The 12,167-nt window shown below is 36.8% G+C and overlaps 1 protein-coding gene across 2 annotated transcripts in view; it reads left to right on the top strand.

The window, feature by feature from the left end:
- Nucleotides 1-10,764, top strand: part of LOC149846906 (phosphoinositide phospholipase C 2-like) — an 86,415-nt gene extending 75,651 nt beyond the window's left edge. For both annotated transcript variants that reach the window (XM_089996651.1, XM_089996652.1), the window contains 3 exons: nucleotides 8,714-8,863; nucleotides 8,941-9,027; nucleotides 10,263-10,764. In XM_089996651.1, coding sequence (XP_089852777.1) covers nucleotides 8,714-8,863; nucleotides 8,941-9,027; nucleotides 10,263-10,556 — 531 coding nt within the window. In that variant the 3' untranslated portion in view covers nucleotides 10,557-10,764. The remainder of the gene's footprint in view (nucleotides 1-8,713; nucleotides 8,864-8,940; nucleotides 9,028-10,262) is intronic.
- The last annotated feature ends 1,403 nt before the right edge of the window (nucleotides 10,765-12,167 follow it).

Here is a 12,167-nt window from a genome sequence, read left to right as displayed (position 1 = left end):
CTCAATTTTTAAAGCCTATCATATGATGATTAAAAATCAATTTAATGAGAATCTAAAAATTTTTAGAACTGACTCTGGTGGAGAATACCTTTCAAGTGAATTCAAAAATTATCTTGAAAGTCATGGTATTCTTCACCAAAGATCTTGTCCCAAAACCCTTCAACAAAATGGATTAGCCGAAAGGAAGCATAAACATATAATAGAGACAACTCGAACATTACTTGTTTCTCAAAACATCCCAAAAGGTTTTTGGGCTGAAGCGACTTTAGCATCTGTCTATCTGATAAATCGGCTACCTTCTAAAAACTTGAACAATATATCGCCTTTTGAAAAATTGTATACCAAAGAACCCGACTATAGTCGGTTGAGAATTTTTGGTTGCAAATGTTTCGTTCTTACTGACAAGAATGACAAGCTTTCGCCAAAAGGCATTGCCTGTGCTTTTCTTGGATATTCTGAAACCCAAAAAGGGTTTCGTTGTTATGATATTGAGAATGACAAGCTATATGTTTCCAGAAATGTGAGTTTTCTGGAAAATGTTAATGGTTTTGAAAGGAGTGAACCCTTTGAAGAAAACATGGATTACTCCTTTTTATTTGAAATGTTAGCACATGATGATGATAGTGATGACAATTTCATTCATAATGACGTCAATGATAAAGAAGATGGCTCTTCCCATCCACCTATCTCCCAACATAGAAGTGAAGGAGCATTGGGAGATCCTATAACATATACCCATAGAGATAAAAACAGTTTTAGGAGTGCAATTGAAAAATTCAGCGAACCTAGTGGGTTCAATTCAGCAAATGATGAAAGCCTACGAAGAACTGAGAGAAGTAGAATGATGCCTTCTAGGTTTATTTCATATGATTTGTTTACTCCTACACATAGAGCCTGCCTTAGCACCATTCATTCCTATATAGAACCCAAAAACTTCGAAGAAGCCAAAAAGAATGATGAATGGCTGAAAGCAATGGAATGTGAGCTTTCAGCTCTCAACAGGGCAAAGACTTGGGAGTTCCTAGATCTTCCTAAGGGTAAGAAAGCAATAGGGTGTAGATGGATATTTAAGGTAAAAACTAAGAGCGATGGATCTCTTGAGAGATATAAGGCTCGATTAGTTGCAAATGGATATAGTCAAGAATACAGGATTGACTATGAAAAAACTTTTGCCCCTGTGGCTCGAATGATCATTGTTCGATGTCTCATTACCGTTGCCTCAATCAACAAATGAAACATCTATCAAATGGATGTTAAAAATGCCTTCTTAAATGGTGATCTGAATGAAGAGGTATATATGGATGCTCCACCAGGAATGGAGACTCCCAAAGGGAAAGTGCTTCGTCTTCGAAAAGCACTTTATGGTTTAAAACAAGCCCCTAAGGCTTTGTATGATAGATTTAACTCCGTAATGTTAGAAAATGGTTTTTCTTCCTGTTTCACTGACACTGCCTTATTTGTTAGAAAAACCAATGCAGGGATTGTCATTCTGCTCTTATATGTAGATGATATGCTTTTAACCGGAAGTGATTCTAAAGGGGTTAAAAGCATAAAATCAATTTTGAAGGATAGGTTTGAAATGTCTGATTTGGGATTTCTAACTTATTTTTTGGGTATTGAAGTAGCTTACTCTTATAGAGGGTATTTTTTATTTCAAACTAAGCTTGCCTCTGAGATTATTGACCGGTCAGGTATTACAGATGATAAGGTTTGTGAAACTCCTGCTATAGTAGGAGCCAAAATGAAGATTGATGATGGTATTCCTCTTTTCGATCCCACCCTCTACAGACAGCTTGTGGGATCTTTGATGTATCTGAGTATTACTAGACCAGATATCTCTCATGCAGTTCATACTGCAAGTCAGTTCCAACATGCACCAACATCAGTTCACATGAGTGCCATCTTGCGGATTGTGAGATACATAAAAGGCACACTAAACAAGGGAGTATTCTTATCCTCTTCTTCTGAATTAAAATTAATTGCTTATACTGACTCTGACTGGGGAGGTGACCCAAATAACCGTCACTCCTGTAACGACCCCAACTCGTACCTTTGAAAAATGCAGATTTTTTTTTCTAAGAGTTGCGGAAAACTTCCCAGAGAAATGGGGTCCTTACAGTTCCAATTTCAGTTGGATAACTACACACCACAAACAAACTTACATTTATCATCCATAACCAACCAATTAAACTCTTTTATTAATAAATCAATAAGAGTCTCATACTCAATATCCAACGTGAAATAACAACTTGCAGGAAATAAGAAGAATTAAAAGAAAACAGAAGTAGAGCCATTCTGTCCGTAAGTGAATCCGTCTGAAACGAATGTGACCCTCGTATCCCCTCAGAAGCGAGTCGATTTCACTGATCACCCGTGTCTGGGAAAAACCAATAAAAGAAGAGGGTCAAAAATCCGAAGAATTTTACGTACAGGTTTCTCTAGTGAATCAAATAAGAAAAAAAACATAAATAAGATCCATGTAATATTTTAGAAGGATACAATTATAATCAAATTTTAAGGCAATTAACCATTCATGCAATAATAAAATAAACATTAAGTATGAGGGACCACTAAGTAAGTAACAATGATTATAATTTAATCAATAAGGGCGTTTGAATGCAAAAGAGATCATCATGCAATGATCAACATAAAACAACCAAGTGAATAGGTAAACATGCATGAACTAATGCATAGCAAGAATATGCATGATTTATGTGCGATGCATGAACACTTATTATCTTTCATTTAAGCTTTTTTCTTTCCATATGCATGTCCTATTAAATGCACACAATCCTTAAGTTCCTCTTTTTAATTTACCATTGCCCGCGGATACACCAAACAGGTACAGTCCCCGAGGTCAAATAGGGTTCCCGAGGTAGCTTAACACACAATTTGTATTTTATTACCGGGTTCCAAACTTAGCCCTCGACCGATATCAGGAAACAACACCATCCATCGGAACCTTGGAAAACAGCATCCAAAGTCGGAGACACCAGGGAAAACAGCATCCACTGGCGCCACTTTGTTGGTATACCAAAACAATAACAGCTGTGTCAAAACACACCACCCCTAGGAAAAGTGACAGACTCTCCCTAAAACCGTGGACAGGAGAAGAACCTCAATATCGGGTTCAGGGGCAACAACGCACACAAAGTTTTTGTATCTTCACGGTTTTCCCAAACCGCAATATCCAATATTCCCACGCTAAAGCAGAGACATCAAAGAGAAAATGAATTACACTGTTCTTTACTTTCTTTTATCTGATTATTAATTCATCTCTTTTATATTTGCAAATCAACATGTAAAAATTTTAATAACATAAGCTTGCAAAACAGCATGCCAAGCTTCTAACAGGACTATAGTCCATAGCAACAAAGAACAGTGCAGTAAAAACCATAACATCACCTCTGATTTGCGCAATGCATCAAAAATAACTAAAAGAGAGAACAACCGGTTCTCGAGGGCCACCCGGCCCCTGATGATCCAATTGACCATCAATGCCCTCATAAGCCAAAAAAAATCATAAAGAGTATGCCACTTATGCATTCTTTTCACACACTTTTCAATGCACATTCATCTGTGACAAAAATCAATAATATTTAAATGCATGAGCACGAGTTCCCACACCAACATGCAATGCATACTTTCATTCATTGCACAATTCCTGACAAATGCATCATTCTAACTATAACATGTGAACAATCATGCAAAACTCATAAATTTAAGTTAATGCAAGTATTCCTGTCATAAACACGCTTCACTCACATATTCATACCATATGCTAACCCTTATACACTACACATTTTAGTCAAGTATGCAAGTATTCAAGTGATAACATACGTGACCTACTCATAAGTTAAATGTATAAGTACACCAATGTTACCTTCAACATATTCTGTCAAGTAACAATCCCATTCCTTAACATGTACTCAAATACACCCTCTTAACAGGAACTAAAATTCAAAAGAAAAGCACACCACACGTATCTTTGAATTAACATCATGTTTTTTTTTTTTACAGGTGGAATCTTCCAGCACTTGGCAAGTGCTGCCAGACCCACAGAAAACTAGGTATTTCCCAGCCGATGCCCACTCTACTCGGTTCAGCAGGCATGTGTGCATCATGTTTATGTGGTTCTGTTGGCTTGCAGATGTCAAAGGATGTGTAGTTCAGTCATTCTCTGATCTTCATAGTTGAGCTCAAATGTTACCATAGTATAGACTGATATTAACACTAAAATGACTCTAATGACCAGAAATTCATTAAAAATGTCACTAGGCCTACAACCATGCTGGATGGTGAGTAAGAAATGCTCCATTCTTATTAAAAAAAACTCCAACCTCATATGTTCTTTGCGAGAATACAAATAGTGAGACCAATAGAATTTAAAGAACAATTAACACAAGCATAATCAAAGTTTCATCCATGATTCATGCATACACAAACAAAACAACATCATTCAAGTGTCCTTCATCAGGATATTTCGGAAAACCCCAAAATAATCAAGAACAAACATATAATAACCTATACTTTCCATGTAATAGAATTCTGTTTGGAGTAGAAATGACCTACACAAAAATCTTTGTTGCTAGGCACATAAAATCGAAAATACCACTGTGAACCCAAGCCTTACAAAAACCCCAGTACTATGTATGGCTGAAACAAACTTGTCACCAAGACTCACAATGATATACAGTTGGTGCACATGATGCCTAGTTAAATCATGAGAAAATCATATTCTTAACATGCATTGAAATACACACAGTTAATGAAATCTGGAAATTTAGGAAACACATCACATGTATCTCAAAAAAATTTCGAACAAGTGGCTCGGCCAAAACTGGGTCTAGCACACAGCCAGACCCACCCAGCCGACCCCAGTTGGCTGGGTCAGGTACTCAGCCCAGCCGACTGAATACCTGGGCCCTAATCATGAAAATAGAAAAATTTATTAACTCTATTTTTTTTAAAAAAATTACATCTACATCTAATTTATTACACAACAACCTTCAAGAGGATGAGAATACATGGATTTCGTCCATGGATCTTAGGGTAAACGTCTAGATTTACTCATCCCTATGCTTTTACACCAAAATACTTACATGGAAATCGAACCCATATTCTTATTCCTTACTTAACTCAAAAGAAAAACCCGTACCTCTTTGTCTAAGCTTCAACGATTAGCAGGTTCAATCGTTGCTAGAGAAGGGCCGGCTGAAGTGGTCCCTTGCTGCTGCCGTGACAGGGGTACCTACCGTGGCTGCGGGTGGCTGCAGCTTTCCGGCAACCTCCACCTCCCCAATGCACGCCCACACGAGAGAGAGAGAGAGAGAGAGAGAGAGAGAGAGAGAGAGAGAGAGAGAGAGAGAGAGAGAGCCCTCTCTACTGCCCCTTTATCGGCTAACCTCCTCCCCTCTTGCCGAGAGGTGCGGGGTCGGTTACGCCCTGCGTAACCCCCCCTGCACCCCTTTCTTGCTCGCGATCGGGGTTAGGGTTCTCTCAGAACCCTAACGCCTGCTAAAGATATCGGGCAACCCTTATCGGGTTGCCTTAATAAAACCCAACTTTCCCCCTTTTTAATCGAGAGGGTCGGGTCCGGGTCCGAGCCCGTGACCCGCGATGCTGGGTCCATTATTACAATGGACCCGGTTCGCCAACAATAACGGATCCTCAGTTGGACCCGGGTGGATCCAACTGTGGGTCCGACCCCCTGTACCGAAATTTTCTTCTTTTTATCTTATAATTAATATTGATTATCTCTCTTTTTTTTATTATTATTATTTAAAATTAACCCTATTCATACAATTTAACCCCCATCAATATGGATCCGCAAGTCGGATCCATGTGGGTCCAACTGTTTGCTATATATATATATGTATTTATGTATATTTCTCTTTTATTACTAATATTAATATTATTTTAGTATAACGCAAATATTTAGGCATAAATACCCCTTTATGGGTCCCGGATCCGCGACTTGGATCCCGGGCCCAAATCACATTGTTATGAAATATATATCATAATATATTTAAATAAAAACCTAAAAATTATAGTTATTACAAATCCACTACTGGTTTTTGTGTGTTTTTAGGAGACTCGCTGATTTCATGGAGATGTAAGAAGCAACAAAAAGTGTCTCTATCCTCAACAGAAGCTGAATATCGTGCCATGGCGATTACTATCATGGAAATTGTATGGATTCATCAACTATTAGAAGACATGGGGATCTCAATAGAAGGGCCTACCAAGCTATCCCACCAAGCTATGCTGTGATAACAAGAGTGCAATATACATTGCCAAAAATCATACTTTTCATGAGCGGACTAAACACATTGAGATGAACTGCCACTATGTTCGGGAAGTGTATCTGAAAGGAGTTATAGATCTTCCATATGTAACTTCAGAATATCAGTTGGCAGATTTTTTTACCAAAGCTTTGTGTGCTCCGCGGTTCAATTTCCTCCTTGGCAAACTTTCGGTCATCTTGCCCTAAGTTTGAGGGGGGGGGGTGTTAAATTGTAATTTATAAGACAATGTATTTTCTATATATATTTTATATATATAAAAGAAGATACATATACATATATATATATTTCATATATGTATATGTATTCATCTACTTGTATATATAAAATATATATTTCTTTATTGTATTGGCTGTAGGGGTATTTTAGTCATTTCTACATTTTACGCATATTCATGTTTTTGAATATGATTATAATTCCTCCTTTTAATTTTTTTATTTTTGTAATTTTTTTCATTTCTTATTTTTGTTTTTTTTATATAATGTTTTTGTACACAGTCAGTGGCTGACTGTGTACAGTGTACAACAGTCAGCCATTGACTGTATACACAGTTTTAAAAATATAGACGTTGGGCTGATTCCCAACATCTCTAATAAGAGCTGTTGGGAATAGCCCAACGTCTCTTAAGTTTGCTTATAAATAAGGGCTATGTGAGCCCATTGTATGAATGCATTAGAGTAAGGAGTTGTCTCCTTAAGCTTATAAACACTGTGCATTTATTGCACTTTCTTTGGTGTAAAGCTTATAAACACTGTGCATTTATTGCACTTCTTTTGTGGTGTAAAGCTTATAAACACTGTGCATTTATTTTATGTATTGAGTATTTGAAGTATCAAGTTATTTGAAAACTTGATTGTTTGCAAGGATTCTTCACAGTAACAACATTCGAGCTGCATTGCATGATGGAGGAGGGTGTCCTTCTGCTGTTGGGGTGATCCGTTTCCCTTAAGGGGTCGAGTTTTGCTATGGGCTATGTTTTTCTTTTGCTTCATAAATTTCCTTCTGTATTCTGGAAAGACAAGCCACCGAATTGGCTCCTCTCCTTGGGGTGATCGATTGTAATTTGATTCCTTTTTATTAATAAAATTCGGAGCCATGCTCTAGCGTTTGCATTAAAAAAAAATCACTCTTTTGATATATGTAATGGATACATTGTTATAACATCATAATTATAGCTTTTATATTTGATAATTGTTACATATTTATTCATGCTCAATTTACATAATTAAGTTTTCTTAATATTGTAGTTTGACTATTTAAATGTGTTTTAGTTCTCTCTATGGTCACATTTTTTTGTAGTTATTTTAATTTTTTTTTTATTTTTTTATTATGTGATTGTTATAAATGTTTTACTCAAAACCTTTTCTTTTGCTTGTTTTCTAATGAGACTCTTTAATAGTAAACCTTTTTTTTACAGTATCGTTTCACATGTCATAGTAGTATATGTGTATGTTTAGTTTTTTATAATGCTTAAATTTGATTTCTTTTTTATTTTATTCTATGTTTTTTTCTATATTTTTCTGATTTTTTTTTTATTTTTAAATGTATCTTACGATATGATACACTTGTATCGCCAGTCCTTCCGATACGATAATTACAATATTGTGTATAATTGCCGTAGAGGGCAATGAAGCCTTGTTAAACCATCTTATGTCAAATTATTTAGAACCAACATGGTAGAACTCATGTTCTTGATTTTCTTTTGAAAATGTTAAAGTTTTGAGATATTTGAGGTTGATCTCTTCATGAACAATTTCTTATCATTTAATGTAACCTTGACAATTTGAGCATTGGTAGTGCTGTTCTCCCCAGGAAATTTATCCGTACTATCTTGGGTTGCTTTTAAAACTCGGTTCAACATAAAGGTCCATTGAAAAAATGTTCTTGATATTGAAAGTATTCATGCGCCCCAAATGTAAGGCCATCTAGGAAAAAAGGAAGACCACTAATGACTTGGAAGGAGGCAGTTAGAGGTAACATGAAGGATTGTAAAGTAACTGATGTCGTGGCTCTAGATACACAAGAATGGAAAAATAGGACTCACAAAGCTAGCCCCATGTAGTTGGGATAAGGCTTGATGATGATGATTTGCAAAGCATCCTATGAAATAACTCTGCTTCTTGATGTGCTGAGTTGAAGGTTGGAGTGTTGTTTTTCATGGTTTTTAATTTTACTTGTCTAGCCACTGCTCAAATGCTTTTCTTCAAAATCTTTCTGGAAAATATTATGCCTCACCTTATCTAAGTTTACCTTAAACTACATTGTAACTTAAGATTGCCCTTGCCTATCTCAAATTACCTTAATTTGGAGACTGGTTATGCAACCTACAGTGTGCAAGCTCATGTTTTAGCCATGCATAAAGTCCAACAGAATTCACTAGATAACAGTTTTTACTTCTTTTTGGTTAGGGTTATGGCAGGTCACTGTGGTTAATGCATGGTTTTTTTAGAGCTAATGGAGGTTGTGGATATATTAAAAAACCTGATTTTTTGTTGAAGACTGGCCCTAATAATGAGGTTTTTTATCCTCAAGCAAAGCTGCCGGTGAAAACCTTAAAGGTAAATTTTAGCAGGTTAAGAGATTTGATTTTTGTAGTTTTTTGTACTTGATTAATTGCTTTGATGTTATTGACTAGGTGAAAGTGTATATGGGAGATGGATGGCAACGAGATTTCAGGAAAACATACTTTGATAGGTACTCTCCACCTGACTTCTATACAAGGGTATGTTTCTATCTTTTCAGAAATTGCAAAGTTATGGACCTTCCTCTTTTTTCACTTTACTGGTTGAGGTAAAACAACTGTTTTTCTGTTTTGGGGTAAGCCAAAGGAAAAATCAGTTTTCTCTGGTTGTGGCCATGGTGGGTGTGAATCTGGCTGGACCTAATGCAGGCCTCCACAAATAAAACCCCTGAGGTCTACTGCACCCCCTGGCAGTACTCCCATCTCTCTCTCTTTTATATATATAGGGAAATTGAAACCTGCTAAATGGTTTCCATGCTAAACCTGCTAAATCAATAAGAGCCGGTCGATCAAGCTTTGATCAGATGGCCCAAATGTGCCCTTTCTATGTTGTTGTTTTTCCCCTTTCCCAACCCTAATCCCCTGTTCCTCTCTCTCATATCCCCTTTCCCTTCTCCTCTCCCGCCGGCGGACAACCATGATTTCCGGCGACCGTGCAGCCGTTGGCGACACCCAACACCCCACCCCTCTCGTTTCCCCATGCCGACGACCCTTCTCCCTTCTCCTCTCTTGCACGGCGGCATCCCAGTGATGACCATGAGTTCTGATGCCACCCAGCATTCCACCCCTCGTTTTGACCAGATGGATTCTACGGAACAATCATGTTATTAAAAATAAGGACAAAAACATAAAACTGAATGTGCTCAGTGTAAGAGGTAGCACCTATCAACAAACATTTTTACATGGTATCAAAAATTGAATCCTACCATTGGCTATTCCGCAGCTTTCATATCAGAAAAAGCAAAAGGAGAAATACTTGATGTGCTAAAATGCCAAATCCTCCCAGAATGCAAGCTCTCAACAGTTAGCACCTCTTTTTGGCAAAAAATTAATATGATCTCCTTTATGATACATGATTGATATAAATAGATCCAGTTTCTCTACACGTGTTTACAAGTTGGGTAGGCCCTAATGGGAAAATTGGACACCATCCAGTAATGATGACTATGCAAGTGAAGAGGACAAGACTGCTCGACAAAGCAGACAACAAAAAAAAGGATTTGCAGTTTGGATATCATGAATGACACAATTGCATGTTTCTGTTACAACTTTTTGGGTATTCGTTGGCGTATTAATTGAGTGGCAGTGTTCTGTATAATACAAATATGTGCTGGATTCCCTCTGCTAATAGCAGATTTAGGGATAATTAAAGTATTGATATGCCATATATTCTCATTTCAAGAGTAATAGTCACATCTGGATTTGTTATTGAGCAGGTTGGTATTGCTGGGGTACGGGCAGATAGTATAATGAAGAGAACAAAGACAATTGAGGACGATTGGTCACCAGTTTGGGATGAAGAATTTGAGTTCCGATTGACTGTCCCTGAGTTGGCATTGCTTCGGATTGAAGTGCACGAATATGACATGTCTGAGAAGGATGATTTTGGGGGGCAGACATGTTTGCCCATATCAGAATTGAGGCCTGGAATCCGAGCAGTACCACTTTGTGACAGAAAGGGAGAGAAATATAAATCTGTTAAGCTTCTTATGAGATTTGAATTCTCCTGAGATTTTAATGGTGGCTTTCCAGTTGTTGGGATTTCCTGCCACAGACGGCTTCCTCAATTCATAGTGCATTGTTATTGTGCCAGTTTATAAGTGGCTTCCACCTCCTATTGTAACCTGGCATGGACCATCAGCTGTTAATGATAATGGTGAAAGTGTACGCTTTTTAATAATAAAGTATGCTGTGTACAGGCTGCTGCCTGCTTTCCTGTTTGCCTTATTTGACTGATCCAAACAGGTCAAAATCCTAAGGCAGGACTATTTTGCAAATCGTCTATAAGGCAGGGAACAATTTGCAAAAAACCCTAAAAATATCATACAGGCACAATGACATGCACCAAAATGGAATAGTGTCAGAAAATTGGATATAATGCAACAAGACTCGTGTTGGATACACTTTTTTGAAAGGAAAAGTTGCCCCACTTACAAAGTTCAATCCACAACTTTCTGTGAACAAATTGATATATCACTCTTGAGTAGGCTTTTAGACCTAAAATGAGATTTTTTTCTCACAAAAGATAAGAGAGAAAGAGAGGGGCTAAAGCTTCCACTACAAACCCTAAGACACCCCCCTCGTCTTTCTAGAAAATAACAAGAGATTTGGCCAAGCCACCTCTAAAAAACCTAGAATTCTATAACGTGGTGAATCATCTTTCAGCAGAACATAGATCTTCCAAATGCCAACTTTTGAACCATGTTAGATTCAAGCACTACTTAACACGAAACTCATACCTAATTCCAATGACAAGTCCCTCTCCAATCCACCAAATCGTCTTCTAAGTTAAAATAAAATAAAAAAATGATCGTATTGTATGGCAAAAATAACACGTTTCTTCAAATGCCTTTGCAATTTTTGAAATCTGCCCGATGTTCAAATTCTCAAATGTTTGGCTTTGAAAGGACTATTTTAAGCTTTGCACAAGCAAATTTTTTGAAGTTTGTGCAATATATTGATACGTTCTCCATGTATTGCAAACTCTTACTAAAATATGGATTTTCACATTTTTTTGTTGTGGACCTCAAGAAGTTCGTATAACCATATCTGTGAATTTCTTGTAACTAAAACCTAGAAATTTTATAAATATTTTACTAAATTCGCATATATAGTACAAAGTTCGTATAACTATGTCTTTGAACTTTCGGTAACTGAAACCTATTGTAACTTTGCAAGTATTTCACTAAATTTGCATATATAGTACAAAGTTTGTATAACTAAATCTGTGAACTTTTTGTAATTGAAACATGTTTAACTTCTTAAATATTTTACTGACGTTGCATATATAGTATGAAGTTTGCATATAACCGTGCAGATCTTATTTAAGTAATTCATCCTCAAGGAGATCCACAAATAAGGGGCGATCTCTGCATATATCATTGCAAAGTTTTTTGAAATTCACGCTCCTAAATGGCTATTGTGCAAAATTTTAGAAGTATCACAAATATTGGGGATGAATAAAATACAAATTTCTTTTTTTTGCAGGCTTTTGTATGATCATTAAATGCAACCTTTTGATTGTTTAAAAGCTGATTGCTCGTAACCCAAGGCTATTTTTGCATAAACTAGGTTTTTTTTTGTCCTCAACCGGTGGTCCCTAACGTACTTCCCCTAAGCAA

Source organism: Nuphar pumila, chromosome 2 (assembly GCF_984573655.1).
Source record: "Nuphar pumila chromosome 2, dmNupPumi1.hap1.1, whole genome shotgun sequence".
Taxonomy (NCBI): domain Eukaryota; kingdom Viridiplantae; phylum Streptophyta; class Magnoliopsida; order Nymphaeales; family Nymphaeaceae; genus Nuphar; species Nuphar pumila.
This window is presented reverse-complemented; position numbering and strand designations above follow the sequence as displayed.